The following is a 25,371-nucleotide window of genomic DNA, read 5'->3' as shown; positions in this document are numbered from 1 at the left end:
GGAGACCTGAATTTTGAAGCCACTCTGATATACCTGGACGATATCATCCTATACTCTGCTACTTTTCAAGAACACCTGAATCGGCTAGGGCAGGTACTCGAGCAACTGCGATCCCATGGCCTGAAGGTAAAGCCAAAGAAGTGTCATCTCTTTAAGAGGGAGATTGAGTAGTTGGGCCATAGGGTGTCCCAAGATGGAGTGTTGCCGTCCCAAGACAAAGTGGCTGCAATACGACAATGGCTAGTGCCCAGAACGCTGCGGGAGTTGAAGGCCTTCCTTGGACTGAGCGGGTACTACCGGAGGTTCATCAAAGACTATGCCAAGATAGCAGGCCCTCTGAATGAGTTGTTGAGAAGAACAGCTGGGCAACCGAAGGGCCAAAGTATTCCCTGGGGCAGAAGCAGGAAGAGGCCTTCCAGGTCTGACATCGGCCCCCATATTGGCTTATGCTGACTTTGATAAACCATTTCTCTTATCTACTGATGGCAGTCTCTACGGACTCGGGGCAGTCCTGTCGCATGTACAAGATGGACATGAGAGGGTGATCGCCTACGCCAGTAGATCCTTGAGAGAGACAGAGCGAAACCCCCACAACTACAGTTCCTTCCGGCTAGAACTCCTTGCCCTGGTGTGGGCCATGACGGAGAAGTTTGTGGGATATTTGACAGGAGCTAAGATCTTTGTACGGACTGATAACAATCCCCTGGCCCATCTGGACACTGCCAAGTTGGGAGCCCTGGAGCAACGCTGGGCAGCTCGCCTTGCAAAATATGACTTCTCAATTCGCTACCGTTCCGCTACGGAGAACACTAATGCCGATGGCCTGTCTAGGGTTACTTTTGAGACCCCAGTAGGGGATGTCAATGAGCAAAAAGAAGAAGATGAAACTCCGGATTTCCGCAAGTTTGTTCTGCCCACAGTTGCGGCCCAGACAAGTGGGGAGGCCCGTAAGCTACCCAAGGCATTGAGGAGGACTAATGAGGACTGAGGCCGATTACAGGATGAAGATGTTGGACTGCGGCAGATGAAAAGCTGGGTAACCCATCGAAGGAAGCCCAACAAATAAGTAAGGGTTGACCTGGATGCCGAGATGAAGTCCGTTCTACATCAATTGGACAGACTGGAAATGCACAGAGCTGTTCTGTACCGCAAGTGGCAACAGCCTAATGACCTAGAGGCGAGGTGGCAAGTAGTCATACCCGGAAGTGTGGCATGTGAGATAGCCAAAGATGCCCATGAATTTGGTGCTCACTTCGTGCCCGCCAAGACTTACCAGTAGCTGCAGCGTTATGTGTATTGTCCGCGACTGGGGGCAGTGGTGGAGGAAGTTTGCCGACAGTGTTGAGTGTGTGAACTCACTAAAAGCACGGAACAGAGGGCACCCCTCCAGTCTATACAGACCAAAGAACCGCTGGAATTATTGATGATAGACTACCTCCTCGTGGGACAATCATCAAGAGGTCCACAGTACTGCCTGGTCATGGTTGACCATTTCTCCAAGTTTGCAGTAGTCTCCCCAACTCAGGATCAGACGGCTGAGTCCGCAACACGTGATATCTGTCAGGATTTCATCCGGGTCTACGGGTGTCCAAAGCGGATCCACTCAGATCAAGGGGTGTGCTTTCAAGGGAAAGTAATGGAGGAGCTACACCGACTGTACGGTATTGAAAAATCCAGGACGACCCCCTATCATCCCCAAGGGATTGGGGCCTGTGAGGGCTTCAACCAGACGCTGCTACAAATGCTGAGAACGCTAGAGGAAGACAAGAGGGCACACTGGCCTGATTACCTGCCGGAACTAGTCTGGGCCTACAATAATCAGGTCCATACCACCACCGGTTACACCCCATATATGTTACTGTTTGGGAGAGCTGGTACAGAAATCATTGAATTGAACCTGGAATAGCCAGAAGACCTAATGGAGCGATCAACCACCTCATGGGTGAAAGAACACTGTCAGCGACTCCAGACCATCCGCCGTTTGGCAGGCCAGCAGTTACAGGAGAGAACTCATACGGACCGTCCTCCAGTCCAGGAGGTGCCACTGAAGCCTGGAGACCGGGTCCTGGTACGAGAGAAACGCCCCAGGGGCAAATTGAGTGAGCGTTGGGAAGTACAGCCATACAAAGTGATCAAGAGAGTGTACCCTAATGGTCCGGTTTACAAAGTGCAAGTTGAAAATGAGGAGTTTGCTTCACAGACTTTACATAGGAATATGCTACGGCCATGCCGGTCCGCAGATCCTGCACCTATTCAGAGGACACCTTCTCCTCCTGCCCCATACCCAGAATGTGTCATCTCAGATGCAAACGAATGTGAAGACTGGTGGAGCATTCCTGACACTGCGGAAGGTTCCCAGGCCGTAGGTGATGAGGCTCCTGCTACAGAACCACTACCGTCTCGCAGTGAGGAGGAACCCGCGACCACACCCAGATCTCCTACTGTAATGGAAGAGCCCAGGTTAACAACTCCCAGTGGAGAAAGTCAGGTCCTAGCAGATAGTCAAGACCTCCGGAGATCCAGTAGGTCTACTGCAGGGGCTCCACCAAATAGGTACGCTGCTGACGAGTTCATTTGGTCTGCCTGTAGGTATTGTGGACAATGTTGTACTGCCGTTTAAAATGTTTCATTAACCCCTTTGTTTTCCATGGACTATATAGACGGCCACCTTTAAGTGGGGAGGCATGTAAGAGGCAGCCCTGAATCAACCAGCAGCATTTCCAGCACTTATATCTATGCAGACTGTCATGTTTCCCTCCGACCACCAGAGGCCACTGTGACTAAACAGGAACCTAAGTTGTGCTGGACAGAGGCTAAGAAAGAGTTAAGACGTTTTTCCCGGGCTGTTCCAGAAGTTGCTGGGGCCTTGCTGAGATAACAGGGAGAGATGGACTGCTGAGAGATACCAGTAAAAGACTGGAGCAGCTGGAGGCTATATTAGCTGAGATTTTCCTGATAGCTGTGGAGCTGCACACAGAGGACTTCACCGTGTGTTCCAGAGGAGTGGGACCGTGTGTTAGAGACCAGTACAAGCTGGATCCTTCCTGCCAGAACTGAAACTAGGTGGAGATCTGAATCTGTTGCGACCAGAGAGAGAAAGTCAGCCAAGCAAGCGACCGGACCTGGAGCCAGACTGCATCTTATTGGATCCAGGAGAATCTTCAGAACTGTGAGTGGCACCGGTGCTTTTCTGTGATAGGTTATAGAGTCAGGGACTTAGTCAGTGCGCTGTAGAAGCGTCCCCTGGGTAGCAGGGCTAGATAGGTAATTGATAGTGAGAGTAGCTTGCAAGCTGACTGCTTACTGTTTAGCTCATTCTGTGTATATGCAAAATTCCATTGCCATTGTTGTTGATTTATATTCACCTGTTTATACCATTCCTTTCTTTGACCCATTGTGCCTCTGGTGCGGTGGTACTGTATTGTTACTCAGGTTTTCCGGCAGTTTCATTTTGCTCCTTAATAAAGCCGGTATTTGCTTCAGTCTCCTTGTCCGCTGTACTGTACTTGAAGCCTGCTTTGCGGTCTCTCCCTCCTCTAACCGCTACACTGTCACTCCTTGTTGTGTAGGCTGGCTGCCTGTACCTCGTACTGGCTACAGTTTAGCCTGTGTATGCTCGTTGTTGTCTGGGGCATGCTGACTGCAGCATTCTATGACTGTCTGAACTGACACTTGTATTGTTTATTCTTTGGTTCTGGTTACTACTGGTTCTGGTGGGGTTAACATTCCCTGGTCTGGTCCTGGGTATGGCTTATCAGCTGCCCTCCTTATGCAGCTATTTCTATCTGTGATCTGTGGGGCTTGGGGGTCAGTTCTGTCTTGTGCCTTGCTGGATGTAGCCTTTTGCTGCTGACCCAGGGGGGTTTGCCATTTGCCCTTCTGTGTGCTGTTGCCTGGTAAAGCAATAGCATTGTTGTATCCTTTTCCATGCCTTGCCTGAACTTCTGTACCTGTTTTGTGTCTTGATCCTGTCTGTTTAATGTATAGCCTGGCAGTGCTCAACTGATTCTGATAACCTGGCAGTGCTCAACTGCGTCTAAGAGTCTGGTAGTGCTCTACTGCTTCAGATCCAGTCTGTTCCGTGTATAGCCTGGCAGTGCACAACTGCTTCTGATCCAGTCTGTTCCTTGTCTTGCCTGGCAGTGCATTACTGCTTCTGTTCCTGTCCTGTGTATGAACCACCTTCGTGAGAGGGCTCCTGGGTTCTCCGGAGGGAGGACATCTACTCTGTGTGCAGCTTTGCCTGTGACCGCCATGCTTCCGTTCCGCATGAGGTCCAGGCATCTACTTGTGTGTCTGGTTCCCATTTGTCTTGTCTGATCCATGTCCTGTGCAGTTTGTTTGGGTTCCAGTCCTTCTGTTGTTGCTTGGTCCGCTGGTGCAAACAGGTAGTGGCCAAGTGTACCGGGACCATGCTGCAGGTAACACCAGTGAGCCCTCAGCCAAGTTCATCCCCACCACAAGGGGCTTTGTAAAGAACGGGGCTCACTGGCTTTCCGCCCTCTGCGGTTTGCCTCTAGTCTACCAGTGCACTTGGTTCAGTGGTAGGGCTACCAATATTGCCTATCCTGCTTGCCCTGCACTATTGTGATGTTCCTTTATTACATGTGTAATAACGTTTTCTGTTGGTTCTTCATCTGTTACCTGTCTTGCCATGTCTGCAAGACGTTACGATGGTCTGCCTGTCTTCTGGAATGTTTTGACAACTACCTTGCGTCCCACTTGTAATAGCAATTCTGGAGCATATATTATGACTCTATATTGTGTTGTTCCTTTATTATTCCTACTAGAAGTTTATGAATAAATTCCAAGTAGTCTGCAATAAAGGACCATCTGGGTGTTACCAGTTGGGGAGGCTGCATCTTCTGACACTCTCCAATCATTGCTGCCTGTGTCAGACTGTGCAGGGATGCCCCCAACTGGTGGCAATTCATTCACAAATTTCTAGCAGGAATAAAGGAGGAAGGTCACATCATAGATTTGTCAGAATTGCAATTTCAAGAGGAAAGAGAGTAGTTCTTAAAACAGACATGTCAAGACAGCATACTTATCCACACTGTAGTTAATACATTTGGTAATAAGGAGAGTGGCTAACAGGAATACTGTTACATATGTCCCCATAAAGTCGAGTGAACATTACGGCTTAGTTTACCATTCTTCTGATCTGTCAGAAGAACAGAAAAAATTAAAATAAATTAACCACTTTCCGTCCGCCCATAGGATATAAATGTCCTATGGGTGGACCTCTATTTCTGAAAGGACGTTTTAAAACATCCTTTCAGAAACAGCAGCTGCACGCTAATCGTGCAGCTGCTGATCGGGTTGCCCGCTGTCAGTGACAGCAGGGCAACCCAGAGATAAGGCAGGGACAGTTCACAGGTGTCCCTGCCTTCCGGATCGCTGCAGACACAGCGCTCACCGCTGTGCGCTTCCTGTTCCAGCCCGGCGGTCATGTGACTGCCGGGACCGGAGAGTGCAGGAGCTGTGTGAGGTCTTTCAGAGACCTCGATCAGCCCTGCTCTGAGGCTGTACAGCGCAGAATCATGCTGTACAGCCTCTCTGGGGGGTGCATTTCTTCTGTAACTGGGGCTACTATGTCAGCCCCAGTTACAGGAGAAATCAACAGTGAAGAAAAAAAAGAAAAAGTGAAGCAAATGTCCCCCAGAGGTCTTGTATGACCTTATGGGGGATGAAAAGTGTAAAAAAAAATAAAAAAAAATAAAGGGTTGAAAAAATAAAATAAAAAAAAGTTTAACATGTAAAAAAAAAAAAAAGTCCCCAAGTAAGGAATAAAATTTTTTTTTAAAAAATTGAAAAAATAAAATAAAATAGACATATTTGGTATTGCCGCGTCCGTAAAAACCAGCTCTATAAAAATATCACATGACCTAACCCCTCAGGGGAACACCGTAAAAAAAAAAAAAAAAAACAGTGTCAAAACAAGCAATTTTTGTCACCTTGCATCACAGAAGGTGCAACACCAAGTGATCAAAAACGCGTATGTCCCACAAAATGGAAAATGGTACAAATAAAACCGTCACCTCACCCCGCAAAAAATGAGCCCCTACATAAGAAAATCTCTCAAAAAATAAAAAAAACTATAGCTCTCAGAACATGGACACATTAATACATATTTTTTTTGCTTCAAAAATGCTATTATTGTGTAAAACTTTAATAAATGAGAAAAAGTATACATATTAGGTATCGCCACGTCCGTAACAATCTGCTCTATAAAAATGTCACTTGACTGAACCCCTCAGGTGAACGCTGTAAAAATAAATAGAAACTGTGCTAAAACAACCAATTTTTTGGTCACCTTGCCCCATAAAGTGTTATAATGAATGATCAAAAAATCATATGTACCCAAAAATAGTACTAATAAAACTGGCACCTTATCCCCTAGTTTCCAAAATGGGGTCACTTCTTGGGAGTTTCTACTGTAAGGGTGCATCAGGGGGCTTTAAATGGGACATGGCATCTAAAAACCATGTGGAGTTCCTTTTCTTCTGCGCCCTGCCGTGTGCCCATACAGCAGTTTATGACCACATGTGGGGTGTTTCTGTAAACCGCAGAATCTGGGTAATAAATATTGAGTTTTGTTTGGCTGTTAACCATCGATGTGTTAAAGAAAAAATTGGATTAAAATGGAAAATCTGCCAACAAAGTGAAATTTAAAAATGTGATCTCCATTTTCCTTTAATTCTTGTGGAACGCATAAAGGGTTAACAAAGTTTGTAAAATCGGTTTTGAATACCTTGAGGGGTGTAGTTTCTACAATGGGGTCATTTATGGGGGTATCCACTATGTAGGCCCCACAAAGTGACTTCAGACCTGAACTGGTCCTTATAAAGTGGGTTTTGGCAATTTTCTTAAAAATTTGAAGAATTGCTTCTAAACTTCTAAGCCTTCTAACGTCCTAAAAAAATAAAATGACATTTCCAAAATGATGCCAACATAAAGTAGACATATGGGGAATGTTAAGTAATAAATATTTTATGAGGTATCACTTTCTGTTTTAAAAGCAGAGAAATTGAAATTTAGAAAATTGTGAATTTTTCAAATTTTGGGGTAAATTTGGGATTTTTTCATAAATAAAGGTGAAATATTTTGACTCAAATTTATGACTATCATGAAGTACAATGTGTCACAAGAAAACAATCTCTGAATGACTTGGATAAATAAAGGCGTTCCAAAGTTATTACGACATAAAGTGAGATATGTCAGTTTTGCAAAATTAGGCCTGGTCAGGAAGGGGGCAAATGGCCCAGATGGGAAGTGGTTAAAAAACTGATTATTTATTTTGAGCATCCATGGGAGAAATAGTGCTCCATGAAGACTTTTTCTCCTGTCTAAATGAACAGATCTATAATAGAACTGACAACAACGGACGCAAAATGGGCACAACGGATGCTCAAAATAAAAGATCAGTTTTTGTTTTGAATTTTTTTTTTCTGTTCTTCCGACGGATCAGAAGAATGGAAAAAAGTGATGTGAACCCGGCCTAAATGGTGTCTGTAGATCCTGTCAACATTGGTGGGATCTGCCAATGATTATCTAATGGCTGGCTTAACTTTTTTATGACACGGTTCACCAAAGAATTGTTTCAACCTTGATCTACTGTAGTACCACTATCCTACTTAAAGGGGTTCTGCAACTTTTTCTTACTGATGACCTATCCTCTGGATCATTATCAGCATCTTATCAGTGGGGTTCTTACATCCAAGACCCCCGCCGATCAGCTGTTTCAGGAGGCAGCGATGCTGGCAGTAGCGCCATGGCCTTCTCATTGTTTCCCATAGGCTTAGTGACAACACGACCTGTATCACTGGCCTGGACACAGCTAAGCCCCGTTCACTTCAATGGGACTTAGCAGCGCCCAAGCCAGTGATACTAGTGGTTAGGTCACTGGGCCTGTGGGAAACAGCGCGAAGGCTGTGGTGCTACTGCCAGCATCGCTGCCTTCTGAAAAAGCTGATTGGCGGGGGTTCCGGGTGTCGAATCCCCGCCGATAAGATGCTGATGATCTATCCAGAGGATAGGTCATCAGTAAGAAAAAGCTGCAAAACTTCTTTAACTATGATCATTTCATTTAATTACCGTTTCAAGTATTATATGGCTAGCTACATTTTCAATCTCATTTCCATTTCTATAGATGATAATAAAAAGATCTCCTGTGGTTTACATCATAAACCTCATCATCCCAGCATGTTTCATGGTGATATTGGACATTGCTAGTATGTTTATTCAAATAGAAACTGGAGAGAGAATTGGCTTCAAAATTACATTGGTGTTGGGATTCTCCGTGCTTCTGCTGATTCTAAACAACATGCTCCCCACCTCCAACAACACTCCGATCCTTGGTATGTCGTCTGTTTTCAAGTTATGAAATGAATGTAATGTTCTGAGTTCTTAAAGAGGACCTTTCACCACTCCTGACATGCCAGTTTTAATAGTGTCATGCATTCCCTGTGTAATAATAATTCTAGAGCATCTATTCTTATGGCTCTATGTTGTGCCATTCCTCTATTTTTTGTAATAGAAGTTATAAATTAATTGCTAGCAGTCTGCAGTAAGGGTATAGACGGGAGGTTACAAGTTGCGGTGTGTACTTGCACTTTCTGAAAATCGCAGCACTGATTGGATAGAGTGAATCTGTAAATGTACACCCCCCCCCCCCTCCAAATGGTTACCACCCTCTGTACCCTTACTGCAGACTGCTAACAATTCATTCCTAACTTCTAGTAGAAATAATACAGGAATGGCACAACATACAGACATAAGAACAGATGCTCCAGAATCGTTACTACATGGGGAATGCATGGAGCTAATAAAACAGACATGTCAGGAGCGGTGAAAGTTCCCTTTTAAAGGGGTTATCCCATGACTAATGTAAAAAATACATATCAGACATCTTATTGTACATGACAATCTCTTTCTAACAAAGCTAGAACCAGCCCTGTACCTCACATGGATCCAGAGATCTCTGCATTCATTGCTCTGCTAGATTTATATCAGGCTGAAAGCTCAAGGGGAGTGTCTGTTCTGCTGCAGCTAAGGGGGCGTGTCCATGCTCCACCTATCACAGCTCAGGAGGCGTGTCTCAGCTCTCCCTATCACAGCTCAGGAGGCAGTTGTAGGATGAAACTGAGTATGTGCGGCCATCTCAGTGAGCAGGACAAAGAAAGAAAAAACAAACAGCAGGTGGAGCTATACAAATACATTTTAATGAATAACTCAGTGGCAATGATAAATATTTGATTACATGCAATTACAAAAGTATTCAGATCCAGGTTTGAAAACTGTAGAATATTTTTTGTGGGACAACCCCTTTTATATATTCTATCAAATAATTTATATAGACTCCTCAACATTAAAATTGGAACATCAAAAAGGAACAGTCATGGATTTATGGGAATCACAGGACAAATAGACATGTTAATAATATGCAACTGATTACAAAATGGAAACCAAATATTCAAAACATCCATTTAATCAGTGAATATGGGAGCCAAACGCAGAAGTACAAGCACTTACACACCCTGGCATGCAATCAGTGAGGTTATTAGTGGTTGTCTAAGAAATGTTTTGAAAACGCTGAATGCCCTTGGGCACACAAATGATCAATATCCACTGCTAGGAGCTGCATTTGCAATTGTCGCCCAATGGCTTACCAGATGTCAAACGTTACACATTCTGGTTGAATACCGGCGCTGGCACAGAGAGGGATAAACAATCATACATATATACAGGACCCTCACTAACAATCCCCCAATGTATAATATCAAAGTCTCTACCTGTGTACGTGGACGATTGATCAGTGGTTTAGTCCTAATGTTCCAAGTAGCGCTAACAGTTCGTCCAGAACACTTCTGGCTCTACTCACACTCCGCGCGCTGCTCCGGCCGGCAGCTAGCACACGCGTGGTGGAGCCTGCAGGGATGAGTCCAGGAGCGTCTTCGTGTGATGTCACAGCTTTACTCTGGATGCCTCCAAGGGACAGTTTTCTATCCAAGGCGTTTCTGAACCTACCCTGACGAAGGAACCTGTAGGTTCAGAAATGCGTTGGATGGAAAACTGTCCCTTGGAGGCATCCAGAGTAAAGCTGTGACGTCACACGAAGAAGCTCCTGGACTCATCCCTGCAGGCTCCTCCACGCGTGCACTAGCTGCCAGCCGGAGCAGAGCGCGAAGTGTGAGTAGAGCCAGAAGTGTTCTGGACAATCTGTTGGCGCTACTTGAAACATTAGGACTAAACCACTGAACGATCGTCCACGTACACAGGTGAAGACTTTGCTATTATACATTGGGGAATTGTTAGGGTCCTGCATATATGTATGATTCTTTACCCCTCTCTGTGCCAGCGCCGGTATTCAGCCAGAATGTGTAACGTTTGATATCCACAACCGGTAAGATCAGGCTGGACACTCACCCACAATACCAGTCAGCGGCATTTCTGGTGGAAACACCGGCTGCAGAGAGAATAGCACGGTATCGCAAGTGTCACTCACCTCGTAACCGACTAGAGACCAAAATTTTCACTTCCTCTGGATGGTGGTCAAGAGACAGAGGGCCTTTGTTACTTGTTGCACCCCTACAGAAGGCATAAGGTTTCATTATACAAAAAAATATTGCATTTCTTTAGAAATGTTGAAAACATCTCTTAAAATAATTGGTCTCCAAGATAAAAGATGCATGAACGGCAGTAGACAAGGGTTTTGATAGCTAAAACAATATTAATGTCAGTGTCGACTGTTTGCACTGACAGAAAGTAGACTAGAGAAGAAGCTGGATGTAGGAACAGTAAATACCACAGTAGATATTATTTAGATAGTTTTTCAGAAAATTAAAAACATGAAAAGGTCAAAACCCTACATAAAGTAAAGGAATAAGTTCCAAAGGGTGCATTGGCTGCGGATTCTGCCTGTACTATACAGTACCTGATGCAAGACAATGTGGTCACCTCATTGGACATGTGGAATGTGACATTTCAAAATCAATGCGTCATGCTGCAAGTAGAATTTATACCTGCATGTGGACAATAGCAAATGGAGTCCGAAGCATAATGGGGGGATATACAGATGTGTACCTTCTTTTTTGATTTTGCATATAAATATTTTTGTTGTTGTTGCTTTTAACAGGTGTTTTCTGCTGCGTGTGCCTTGGAGTCATGGTAGGCAGTATACTCACCTCAATTGCAACAGCCTATATGTTAATGTTATCTGAAAACCAATATGAAATCCCACCTTGGATAAGAATCTGGGTCATGAAACATCTAGCACGTGTTCTGTTCTTCAAACTGGAAAAAAACACAAATGATAATCTGGTTGATGTAGAGTCTGCGGAAAATGGTGAGTCCAAATATTAAAGTAAGTTTTCCATGAGATGTATAACTTATAGTTATCCTTCAATGAGAGCCTAAAATAGGGAAAGTCGAGATCACCAGCTATGCAAAATATAAATGGCTTCTAACGGAAAAGAGCAAAGGGGCTGGTCCTTATTCGCATAATAGAGGCCTAGTATCAGGGATCTTATCCTTTTGAAGCCATATGTTACTCAAACCACTTTTATAGTCCCCAGCTCTATTATGATTCCTACAACCACCTTGTTTTATGGAGGCATAATATATCGTAGAACTCACAGGAGTCTCTACAGCACCTCTGAATGCTGTCTATTTTATACAAAGTCATACAGACTTTTATCTATCTATATGATGCTGTACTGCAGAGGCACCTCTCTAATATGATGTCATCTAGGGGCACCATATGGTGGCATGCAGTTTTTCTATGTCGCCATAGTCCTGAGCTACAGGGACTCCACAAATTAAATGGGTGGGTGGGGCCTGACTAACATTGGTTAGGCTCCACCCATCTGCTTAATTTGTGACTAATTCTAGTAGGGCAGCACCGGAAACTGATGCTGGAGGCCTGGACTGCATATGATGCAGGTGAGATGAGCGCCGGACCCGGTCGCACCCTCTGCGACTGTGATTGTTACATCCCTGCGAAGTCAACCTCGGTACCAAAGCCAACTTAGGATTGCTGTTTTAAAATGGTTTTCAAGTTGTGCAATCAAAGACCAAAGTTCTTTACTGAAGTCTCGCAAGACTTCGGAGATAACGAATTTCACCTCGGCGGAGCCCATACATTTGAATGTTGTGCGGAGAAGGGTCTCTGTACAGCATTCCAACAAAGTTTTGAACTACTCGATCTTGGATCTGAAGCGCGCTTCACTCAACACTCGTTATAATATTCCAGGTAAGGCGAACAGGTGAACACATTTGGTGTATGTGATAGGGAAGCTCCTTGCATCAACGCCAAATGTAACCATAAAAAATTAACCTGACAAAAGCCTACTGTATAGTTAAGTGCAGCAGACTATAGAGGACCACTTTAAAAAAAAGTATGATATATATTTTTGTATTGTGGCCAATTGCTAATGGATGCCACTGTACGGTATGTGTCAGAGGCAGGGTATACTCCCAACATACACCTTCAATGTATAGACTAAATTAAAAATGAACAGGGTCTTACGTATCATTCTTTCTTTCAGATAATAGAGATGATAGTAAAATTAAACCATGCACGACTATCAAGATGAGTAAAATGTCCACACAAAGTGATACAAGAATTCATGTGGAGGTGAACCTGTTAAGGAGATTATTGGAACAAGTCCTCAAGATCCGCAAGGAAATTAAGTACTCAAAGGAACAGAAGGATGTTAAGTCAGATTGGCATTTTGCTGCAGCCGTGATAGACCGGCTTGTCTTTATAGTCTATTTGCTCATTGTAATTATTATGTTTTTAGTTGTCATCATAGTCTGGGCTTCATGACAGAGATTACCACAGAGCAAGAGAACACTCTTCTTACTTGTGAAGCTAGTACAGGCTTTTGAGTCTACAGTATCCATGCTGTCTCCAGACCTGTAGGTCTCTGCAATCATTTATGTGCTAATGTTATGTGTTATTAAAGTTATATTCTGTTCTGTACACCAGCAGAGGAGGTATGGTTGGCAGAGACTGGGTTAACCACCCTATTCCTCCCCACTTGGTAGGAGTGGGCTGGTCCGATTTCCTGCTAGGAGGGATAATTCAAGTCCAGACAGAGAAGAGGAAAGAAGCTTGAGATCCTGTTCCAAGGGACCACATCCAGTTCTCCTGTGAGACCACGATTCCATAAAGATTCCTAGAACTGAAATAGCTTCCATCATAGAAGCCACTGTCTGTTAGTCAGCAGAGTGACCAGCAAATTGTAGCTTTACAGGCCCTGCTGCAGGTGAGGGAAATACAGTTCGGACACCCATCCCCTTAAACGACATCCAGGGCAGACTACCCCCAAGCCTGTATTACATAGTGGACACCTATATCCACAAATGCCATCATACCTTATCATCTGGTGACAGAAACTGCACTGTGTACTTACTACTGCTGGATGTACCAGAATGTATACTTTTCAATAATTAAAGAGAGACTTTTACTTCTGCCCTGATGCTTCAAACCTCCTTTCCACTGAGCCGATCCCCAGGGAGTACACCGTGACACAACATCAGGGCTACTACCACTCTCATCCACTCCACAGGCTCCTCAGGGGATTGCTGCAGTTGCTAATCCTTAAATGTACATAGTTATAAATAAATAAAAAAACTCACTGCTGAATATTTATTATCAAAATGTGATTAAAACAATGTATTAAATGCACAATATAGAGTGTTCTATTCTTGCTATTGTCATTATGAGGGCAAAAACACTATGTAATTGCCTGTCAAGGAAATGTACTGTATGCATCCTGAGAGAAATGACGATCCCAATCCATAACAGGTCCTCATACATTGAGGAAGTTCATTTGAAAAGTTGTCTATGCAAGTCTGGATTCTTGTTTCATAGTTGTCAATATACTGAGCACTATTTTAAAATTTTCAGAAGGAATTACAGGGGGTCAGCACAAGGCACAGTTCTAGGTAAAGATAGTCCAGAATTGTTACATAATGGAAAACGCTAATATATACTAAAACAGACAGAAAGGCTGACAGATCTGCTTTCATAAATTTTCTCTTATCCCTTAACACTCTAGAATGCTCTGACGCTATTGAATAAAATGGAAATTGCTAAATCTGCTAAGGATGGGTTCACTCGTTCCAGGCACATCATGGTCATGGTGCATTGAGGATGTGGTCATGATGAAGCGGAGCATAATCATACTGTAGTAGACTATACATAAGTGTATACAGTACAGTAAAATCCAGTGACTCACCAGTGATTTATTTTGATTGGAGCTGTTTACTTTCTCTTCTCTATCCGACCCAGACAACCGTGACAATGTCTTCTGACCACAACTCATTTGTGTAAAGTTTGAAGCCCCTCAAAGTGCCCCATGCAATAATAGTTGCTCATTCATGCTCCTCACAGTTTCTCCTTAGTGCCTCTAACTTTCTGTTTCACACATTAATGATACTCATCATCTAGGAGATTCCTGGAAAAGAAGAGACCACAGGGATGAGATGGCAAATTTCCAGAGCACCAAATGTAGGGTTGATTTATCTCAAAAAGCAGGCCTCCATGAACTTTAACTGTATGAGGCACCGGCACGTTACATCATTAGAGTTAACCCTGGAACTGAATCAATGTACAGAGGACATGGCACATCAGTGTGGAAATGGTGTGTGGTCTGATGGAAAGGGACATGGTTATGTGGAGCCCAAGGACCTCTGGAGGACAACATCCTAAAGTTGCCAAGTATGAGTAATAGAGCCCCCACAGAGAGAAAAAGTTCTGCCAGGATTGTTGCCAACTTAGTGCCCCCCACTCAGTACTTGTGCACTTACTCAGTAATAATGCCCCCTTAGCCTGTGAAGAGTTCTGTACAGGATTTCAGTGGGCATTGAGGGGTTGTAGAAGGTCAGACGGCATAGCTGAGCAGGTCCTGGAGTAAAAAAGCCTTGCTGAAGCAGCGGGAAGCAGAGCAGTTTAAGGGAGGACCTGCAGCACAGTGAGAGTAGGGTTTGGGCTTAGCAGGAGGAAAGCTGTGAGCTCTAATCGAGCCATAGACACAATCACCGGCCTTGCAGCAGTTTAGCCTCTTTACCACTCTGGTGGTGGTCTTGCATGAGAGCAAGAAGCACACACTAAGGGTAGGGGGTGAGATATGACTAATTGTGGAAGTACAGTATATTTTTTCAATGTGACTGTTACAAGAGATACAATATGTACTTACTACTACAAATACAATACTACTGTAATACAAGGCATGTAATGGATTCCAAGTGCTAACGAAAAAGAAATGTAAGAAATGTGTTACAGTGAGCAAATATTACATCTTAAAGGCTACTTTTTATATTACAATTCTGATTGAAAGGGGTTGTCCTGTGAAAAATATTCTACATTTTTAAAACCAGCACCTGGATGTGAATACGTTTGTAATTGCATGCAATTACAAATTTAGTATAGCCACTTATTCAATAAAATCTATCCGTAGAGCGCCACCTACAGTTTGCTTTCTTACTTATTTCTCTGTCCACCTCATTGAGCTGGACGCCAATGCTCATTTCCAACATTCACTAGATACATAGATCTTATGTCAGAAGGCTCAATCATGACTCAGTGCCTCAGAGATGGTAATGATCTGTCAGTTTTTAACTATTCCTTCAGAGCCTGGAGCAGATTGTAACCCCTCTGGAATCCACCTGACTATACAAAGAATAGTCCAAGAAATACATTGTTTGCACACCCTTCCCCTGCAAGGAATTTCAACTGCTTAGAAATAGGTTTGTAGTTTCCAACACTGAAAACTGAGTTGGCGAACTGAAGAAGAAAGAAAGTGAACCCTACAATTTCCAAATGCAATGAGACACCCATCTTCTTGTCTATCTTACAAACAATGGTACAATGGCTAATAAATAAGGCTCTCGAACAAGGGACCCCCCTCTATTTTCTCACACTGCCACTAAAGGGGTTTTCTAAACTAGACAACCCCTAATGAATGCAATCTGTCTCCATTGCTCCTTCAAGTTAAGCATGATAGCTATTGGATGGACAATCAATTTCCCCCTAAGCCCAGTTCCCTTCCTTCCATATTTTTATTATTCATGATATTCTCCTTTTCCAACTAACCATTCAATTCCATATGTGCCGTTCTCCAAGCAGGCGAGACACCCTCCTACATATCTGTAGCGGGGTCTACCAGGTCAGACCTCCCCTTGTCCCATCAATTGAGTGGATACCATGGTGGAAAAGTACAGCAGTTTTACGTTTTTCAGTAAGCTAGAAGGCTTTATGTAATAACATGTGAACCTGACAAGTCTCCTCTGACACCATCACCTGTATTACCTGGTTAACAACAGATGATACAACAAAACACTGAGAGGGGTATTTATCAAAATTGGTTATCAAAATTGGTGCCACCCTCTGAATGTTTTATACATGTCTAGCCATTTTATCACCATTATAAATGTCTACTAATTATTTCTATAATTAAATGAATATAATAAATTTGCTTTCCTAAGCATGGTAGACATTTGGATCAACAGCTGTAGGGTTGGCATACCTGACAACTTTTGAAAAGAAGGAAGAGGGACATTATGTGCAGCGTAATTAAATGTACTTCCCCTTCTACAAACACAGTGAATACTGTTATTGACAGTTTACTTTGGCAATAATACAGTATTGACACCAGTAATATTTCTGCATACAGTCTTATTTGCCTTTAATACCTCAGTTTCTCCTTTCTCTACTGCAAAACACACATTGCAAACTTGTAATGCCATTATTCTACCCCTACAACACCAATATAACAATGCAGGAATTGTTATTTGCGTCTGAAAACGCAGCTTAAAAAAAGATCACTCTCTACTGCAAAACACAAATTGCAAACTTGCAATGTGATTATTCTCCTGGAAAAAAACAGCTGTCTCTCTGTGAATGATTTTTTTATATATATCTCTATTCTTCCAGGTGTCTGGCTTTGTAGAGCAGAACAGCAAGAATAATCTTCTGCAGCAGCTGTATTATTAAGCACTGTGACCAGCCCCTCACTCCATCAAAATGCTTTCCCTGATCAAAGCCTCTCAATTGTTTATTTCTATTCTTTCCCTACCCTGTCCCTGTTACGCTAGAAAAAATACTTGCTTGTGACTCTGTATACTGTCTAAGATCATTTCCTGTCAGACACAACCCCTTATTCCAACAAAACTAATATAAAGATGCAAAAAGGCTGGTGTAAGATTTGAATACTGTGTTGTTTGCATGCAAAAATTACGTTTTTTCTCTACTGTAAAACGCACGTTGCAAACCTGTAATACGATGCAGGAAAAGCAGTAATATTTGTGACTATAGTGTAAAGTGCATTTAATTTCACTGGTCTATAAATTACGCTATTGCTTTTGCTATAATGCAACGCTTTTAATAACACCAGACAGTATGATGCACTGAAAAAAAAAAGTGCAATTTCTCAGCAGCAGAATGCTATTGGGGTCCTGTGCTGGCAATCATAATAATATGTAGAAACTTGAGACTATTCAAATGATAAAAAAATAATATTTTTTCCTTGCAGGTGGCTGGTTTTGTAGTGCAAAACACAAAGAATGAGGTTCTGCAGCAGCTGTATTATTAGGAGAATTGTGCCCCAGCCCCTCACTCCCTCAAACTGCTTTCTCGCAATTATTTATTTCTATTCTTTCCCTACACTTTTCTTGTTACACTAGAAGAGCCACTGCCATATGTAAATATGTCTGTCTCGCCACACTGTATAAGAATCTTCCTGATAAGCCTAATTATTAGTTAAATGGGATGTACTTTTTCATCCAGACAGCCCCTCTGATATGAGCATCTGAGCATTTAGTCCTCTAAAGGGTGTTTTTGTTAGATCCGTTGATTCAACGGGTCTCTGGTAGACGGAGGCTTCCGCCTAGTGTGGCGTCATTAGCACTAATGGGCAACAGGCTAGGGCAGCTGTAAAGCCCGTCCATTAGTTCTGGTGGATTCACAGTCAACACTGCTAGGTGGAAGCCTCTGCCTAGCAGTGTAAAAAATAAAAACAAACAGCCCTTGCCCTGCGCCATACAGAGCTAAGTCCAGATCAAAGTTTACAGCGCCAGATCAGGGGTCGCCTTTATCAGGGTGGGTGCTCCGCCTATATCTTGCTTAGGGCACTAGGTCTATGTAAGAAACTGACCCCTTTCTGACACTACCTGTAAACCAGAGCATAAAGCTATGGATCCCTGCTGGCACTCTCACTTTAGTATTAAAAGAACGAGGTTTTATTTTAAAATGAAATAATTGTTGGAGGGCACTCAATTACCTGACAACATCAGACAGGGTGTCAATGAACCCATTTAATAATCATAAAATATTTGCTAAAAATATTCACATAAAAAAATCGCATGAAAATATTCACAGGAAAATATTCACATAAAATAATCACATGAAAAAAAAAATCGTATGAAAATAAAATAAAATAATCACATGAAAAAGTTATTTTTATAAACTCATTAACACTCTAGGAACTGTGTACACATCTAATCGCATTGGGGTATATTGTGTTCGATTCTATTGAAAAGGCAGGTAATGACTGCAATATCAATGTTCAGTCTCTTTGTATAATATTATTGCCGCCTGTGATCGCCACCCACAGTGTAAAATAAAGACATGCTTATATCCCCATATGGCAAATGTCATGCATCAATGCAGCCCCTTGGGGCAGAGTACGTTACCCCTCTTGTATCACCGTGTAGAAATCCTTTGTTCAGCAAATTCGACACACATCGGCGTCCCAAACGGTCAAAAGGTCTCAACGCGGCGTCCCACGTGACCAAAGCTGCGTCCTACGTGGAAGGTACGGTTCTTTAGGGAACTGCTGGATGCGCTTACTTTCTTAAGTCCGGGCTGTATGCTTTGTGTTCGCACAACCTGAGTCCTGGTGGCTGCCTATTAATAACGGCACCTTGGATTTTGATTACAGATGATTGTTGCTGTCATAAACCGGATGCGTTTCGGGGATCAAGCCCCTTCCTCAGCGGTGATGACAGCTGCTATGTTTACTTCTCTTTATATACCCTTCCTTTATCCCATCCGGGAATTCTGGGATTTCAGCTACAATAAAATCCCGATATGGATCATTTCTCCGGGTAATTTATCTATTCTTATACATATAATAATCAATCTCCAGACCTAAAGAAAACGCTCTGGGGTCATCCATGCATAGTTAATACCACAAGTGCGTTTTCTAAAATCTTCACTGAACAGCAATCAAACTTCATACCCATATAGATACTCCCAAGAAAAGCATAATAGCACAAAAACGCATGATGTTATAAAAAACGCAGTTGCATTATCTGTGCATTTTTTATGCGATTTTTTCTAAATCATGTACAAACCGGATTCCAAAAAAAGTTGGGACACTATACAAATCGTGAATAAATACTGAATGCAATGATGTGGAGGTGCCAACTTCTAATATTTTATTCAGAATAGAACATAAATCACGAAACATTCTTGTCTAATACAGGCCTCTAACTGTTCAATCGTCTTGGGCCTTCTTTGTTGCACCTTCCTCTTTATGATGCGCCAAATGTTCTCTATAGGTGAAAGATCTGGACTGCAGACTGGCCATTTCATTACCCGGATCCTTCTCCTACGCAGCCATGATGTTGTGATTGATGCAGAATGTGGTCTGGCATTATCTTGTTGAAAAATGCAGGGTCTTCCCTGAAAGATGACGTCTGGATGGGAGCAGATGTTGTTCTAGAACCTGAATATATTTTTCTGCATTGATGGTGCCTTTCCAGACATGCAAGCTGCCCATGCCACACGCACTCATGCAACCCCATACCATCAGAGATGCAGGCTTCTGAACTGAGCGTTGATAACAACTTGGGTTGTCCTTGTCCTCTTTGGTCCGGATGACATGGCGTCCCAGATTTCCAAAAAGAACTTTGAATCGTGACTCGTCTGACCACAGAACAGTCTTCCATTTTGCCACACTCCATTTTAAATGATCCCTGGCCCAGTGAAAACGCCTGAGCTTGTGGATCTTGCTTAGAAATGGCTTCTTCTTTGCACTGTAGAGTTTCAGCTGGCAACGGCGGATGGCACGGTGGATTGTGTTCACTGACAATGGTTTCTGGAAGTATTCCTGAGCCCATTCTGTGATTTCCTTTACAGTAGCATTCCTGTTTGTGGTGCAGTGTCGTTTAAGGGCCCGGGCATCCAGTATGGTTTTACGGCCTTGACCCTTACGCACAGAGATTGTTCCTGATTCTCTGACTCTTCGGATGATGTTATGCACAGTTGATGATGATAGATGCAAAGTCTTTGCAATTTTTCGCTGGGTAACACCTTTCTGATATTGCTCCATATCTTTCTGCGCAACATTGTGAGAATTGGTGATCCTCTACCCATCTTGGCTTCTGAGAGACACTGCCACTCTGAGAAGCTCTTTTTATACCCAATCATGTAGCCAATTGACCTAATTAGTGTTAATTGGTCTTTCAGCTCTTCGTTATGCTCAAATTTACTTTTTCCAGCCTCTTATTGCTACTTGTCCCAACTTTTATGGGATTTGTTGACACCGTGAAATTTTGAATCAACGTATTTTTCCTTTAAAATGATACATTTACTCGGATTAAACGTTTGATCTGTCATCTACGTTCTATTACAAATAAAAGATTGACATTTGCCATCTCCACATCATTGCATTCAGTTTTTATTCACGATTTGTATAGTGTCCCAACTTTTTTGGAATCCGGTTTGTAATATAGCCCAACTAATAAGTTAAAACCATTAAAAACACATAACAAATCTTGATAATCAGGAAAATTGCACAAAAGTATATTGTACAGAAGTATATTGCACAGAAGTATATTGCACAGAAGTATAGGAGGGGCGGTCAGGCGGGGAGAAGGGATCCAAGTGCTGGAAAACAGTCTGACTTGTATCCCCTGTCCCCACTGGACAATCCCCCAGGGTTCGTCCATATACAGGCGATCATAGGAACCCAAATAACTCTAGTTCTGCATTTAACCCTTTTGGGGCCAGCGTGTCAAACTCGAATATTCTCCGAGACTCCTGCCTAGACATACGAATTATGGGGTTCCCGCCTCTGTTTGAATGGTATACCCTTTCAATGGCCATAAACCGAAGAGAGGTTGGATCACAGTTATGAAAGACCTTGAAGTGTTTGGAGAGTGAATGTAATTCATCTCCCTTCAATATCTTCAAAACGTGCTCCCTCACTGTCTTTTCGTCCTGCCTACATATTGCTTACGGCACGGGCATTCTAGGAGGTAGATCACATTTTGGGAATCGCACATTAGTGTTTCCCTAATCTCTATCTCAAAGCCATTCTGGGTAGATTTCACCTTTAAAGTTTTTTTGGGGAAGGAAGTATTCTTGCAGTTTAGACATCTCCCACATCTGAAAAACCCTTTTGGTGTCAACCACTGTGAACCCGTTGTTGTCCTTGGTTGTTTAATAGTCAGAGCTATCTTTGATGCCAAATTATTGGCTTTAGTGTATGTTATTTGGGGGGATTCAGTAAGGAAGGGGCCCAACAGTTTGGCCTCTAGTAGAAAATGCCAGTATTTTCTGACTATTCTCTCTACCTGCTTGTATTGTGAATGAAATGGTAGAATCTCAGGATTTCCTTTTGTTCTATGGCATCTTTTCCTCTAAAGAAAGACTCCCTTTCCATTCCCCTTACTTTATCCATAGCCTCCATAATAATTGTGGGTGGGTATTCCTTCTCCAGAAACTGATCCCTTAATTCTGAAGCCTCCACTTCAAACTGATCGCTCTGCAAAAACAGATTGGCATAGCTGGGGGCGAATCTGGTGCCCATGGCGGTACCTGTCAACTGAAGAAAAAATTGATCCTCAAACATAAAATAGTTATGTGACAAGATGAACTGAGCTGCCTCAACAATAAAACCTATCTGCGCTTCGTCCAATTCACTGTTATTCCTGAGTTGGCTATTTAAGGCCTCAAGGCCCCTGGTATGTTCAATAATTGTATATAACGAACTGACATCCAGGGTGCCCATAATCCAGTGTTCCTCCCATTTGAGTGATTATATAGTTATAATTATATCAGTTGTGTCCCTGATATAAGATGGGACTTTTTTGACTACCGGTTGCAGCCACTCATCTATGTACTGTGACAGGTTTGCCGAAAGGGATTCGATCCCCGATACTATTGGCCTATTGGGGAGGAGATTTTAAATCCTTATGGATCTTGGGAATACAGTAAAAGGCCGGAATCCTCTTATTTGTACCCAAGATGAAACGTGACTCCTGTTCCGATAAGAAACCTTCCTCAACCCCCTTCCGGCTGAGCTCTGTTAGTGATCGAACAAAATCTTCTGTAGGTTCTTTTTTCTATTTTTTATATGTGCCCTCATGATTAAGCTGCCTAAGACACTCGGCTCTATACGCCTCTGTATCCAAAACTACCACCGCTCCTCCTTTGTCCGCAGGGCGTACAGTAATGTTGTGTGTCTTCTGCAGCTGTTGGATTGCTTCGATCTCCTTTCTATTAAGATTATTTCTATTTCTAGGTTTCATCTGTCTCAGTTCTCTTTCAACATTCACCCTAAAGGCCGTCATCTTATCACTGATTTCCTGCCTGGGAAATTTCTTCGATCTTTCTCTTAAGGTAGTATGCGGGTATCTTTTGGACTCAACTCCTACTGGGTCATAAACAGATATGGAGTTTTTTAGGAAATATTTCTTCAGGCATAATTTCCTAATGAACTTTTCTATACCAATGTACGTTGAAAATGTATCAATTGATTTAGTGGGTGCAAATTTCAGACCCTTATTTAACAGTGAAACTTGTGATTTTGTGAGATTTGTTTTACTGATATAAATTATGTTCGATGTGTCCTGTCTGCATAGGGATTGTGCCTTTTTCCGTGAGTGTCTCCCTCTCCGTGTCTTTTTTGTGCATTGTACTGGTACGATGGTGGATTCGGTGGTGATCTGTTCCAATGATTGCTCGACCCCTGATAGTTGGCCTCCATTCGTTGTGGTGAGTGTCTCTCGTGAGTGGCTTGTCGGTGTCTTAAGTTGTAATCGTGCTGTTGTGTGTTTTGGTGTCTCTGTGTTGGATTTCGTGTATGTCGACGTGGAGGGGAAGGAGTGCGTGATTTCCTGACCCTGTGATGTGGGGGAGTCCCATCTAAAAAAGGGGAGAAGCCAAAGCCTCAAATCTATTAGAGGTTGGGATGATGACATGATCCCTTAGTCTAATAGTCTCTCCCTTTTCCGTACTTACTCCATTAGGGTTGGTATTTGATGTTTTCTTAATTTCCTGTTTATTTTTCCCTGTATATTTTAATTTTTTAGATTTTCTATCTCACCCTCTAGATTGTCTAAATTATGGCAAATTCTCTCTTTCCACCTCAAAACCTCTTCCGTATCTGGAAAAAGTTCTATCTCTTTCCTCAGAGTGGAAATCTGGTCCGTGAACTGTTCAAATCTACCAAATCAGAGGCTGGATTTTTTATGAGACTTAATCCTCTGGGGATAATACCTTTACACAGATACTGATTCAGTGCCATAATTTCCCATTTATTGCGCAGTTGTTTTTGCAATAACTTTTCCAATTCTGTGAAGGTGTCATCTCTAGTTTTGCCCACATGTGTAGGATTCTCATCCAGTATATCAAAAGAAAAAGATTGTATCTTTTTATATTTGGTGTCTAGATGTTCCCAGATATCCATTGGGAAAGAGACGGGGAGCTCAACTGGGGGTGAAGAAGGCCAAAAGTATAGTGGTATACAGCGGCTCACCCACTGTGGCCATGGTGGTGGACAGGCTGGTCCTCATAATATACCTGTTCATAGTCATAGTGATGTTTGCAGTGGTCATTGGTATCTGCATCACGTGATACATTCTACGCCAAACCTCAAGCTCACCTACATATGTTCATTTCCTTCTGTAATGAATACAGCCTCTCAGAACTGTGGCTGTTTTTTTTACTATGTGTATCATCTTACTCTGCAAATATTTTCTTGATTTCATGTCATATCATCACATGTGATCCTTTGGGTTATTTTCTTTTAGCATGGACAGCCGAGCCTTAACTTAAAGGGGAATGCTTGTTATAGTACAAAGAGGCCCTGGTCACCTGAGAGCTTTGGCCCTTCAAACAGCTGATCGGCGGGGTTGGTGGGAGGTGTACCGCTACTGATTAGAGATTGATGATCTATCCTGGAGATAGTTATTGAGTAATATTTATAGTATTTTGTTATTTTATTGTGTCCCTTTTCTTGTGCCAGGTTGTTAACCCTTTGAGGATATGACAATATAGCATTTTTGTGTTTTCATTTTTTACTCCCTGCCTTTCCTGAGCCATACCTTTTTTATTTTTCCATTCACATAGATGTATCAGTTTTTTGTTTTGTTTTTTGCAGGACAAGTTGCACTTTCTAATGTCACAATTTAATACTTCATACAATGTAGTGAGAAGCTGAAAACAAAAATCCAAATGGGGTGAAATTGCAAATAGAAAACAGTTCCACCACAGATTTCATTTTACAGCATCCCGACTTTGTAAACTGACCTGTTACCTTCATTCTCTGGGTCAGTATGATTACAACAATACCACTATAGCACTGACTCTGCTCAGGAGCAGGTACCAACTTTAAGGAGATGACATCCACAGTTCATGTCTTGGAGAACCCCTTTAACCCTTCTATTGGAATATAATTACCTTTTGGTAAATATAAGTCTATGGAGAGAGGAAGAGGGATAAGTAGGCTGCAGCCATCTAGTCAATGATTTATTACTTCACTCTGAACAGTGGTAGAGCCTTATCCTACTAGATATAGGAGAGTCAAAAGTGTAGCAGAGCTAAGAACCTGCACTTTGTTCATCTTTCATCAGGCAACCTCCTCCCTACATAGACTTCAATGTAAAAAACAGGAAACAGCAAAGCAGCCTGATAAAAGCAAATGGAAGCCTGTTTCTTTAATAAGATACAGTATATTGCAAATTTTCTTTTATCCACATTCACTATTTATGCAAAGTTGTTTTATAATTGAAGATACACCTTAAATTTTCCATAGGTGCAGCATATTACCCGGGTTATCTCTGGGTTATACTGTGGGGGTGCTCAGTGTATAAGGGGTAGACACTAAGGGAGATGGGGGTGCTCAGTGTATGAGGGGGGATGTGGGTGCTCTGTGTATGAGGGGAGGTACTGGGGGGGGCTCTGTGTATGAGGGGAGATACTGTGGAGGATGGGGGTGCCCAGTATAAGAGGGGTAGACACTGAGGGGATGGGTGTCCTCAGAATGTCACCTGGGTTATCTCTGACTTCTGAATGCTAATGCTGCCTAATTTTGTAGGAGTATATGCCCTCTCCTCTTCATGCCTGCAGTCCAG

At 42.6% G+C, this 25,371-nt stretch overlaps 1 protein-coding gene across 1 annotated transcript in view; it reads left to right on the top strand.

Moving 5' to 3' along the window:
- Window positions 1-12,829, top strand: part of LOC122920079 (5-hydroxytryptamine receptor 3A-like) — a 50,264-nt gene extending 37,435 nt beyond the window's left edge. Inside the window, exons 7-9 of the mRNA XM_044269289.1 lie at window positions 8,153-8,360; window positions 11,138-11,359; window positions 12,549-12,829. Of these exons, the coding sequence (XP_044125224.1) occupies window positions 8,153-8,360; window positions 11,138-11,359; window positions 12,549-12,829 (711 nt within the window). The remainder of the gene's footprint in view (window positions 1-8,152; window positions 8,361-11,137; window positions 11,360-12,548) is intronic.
- The last annotated feature ends 12,542 nt before the right edge of the window (window positions 12,830-25,371 follow it).

The sequence above is a fragment of the Bufo gargarizans genome, chromosome 10, assembly GCF_014858855.1.
Source record: "Bufo gargarizans isolate SCDJY-AF-19 chromosome 10, ASM1485885v1, whole genome shotgun sequence".
NCBI classification, from domain to species: Eukaryota; Metazoa; Chordata; class Amphibia; order Anura; family Bufonidae; genus Bufo; species Bufo gargarizans.
This window is presented reverse-complemented; position numbering and strand designations above follow the sequence as displayed.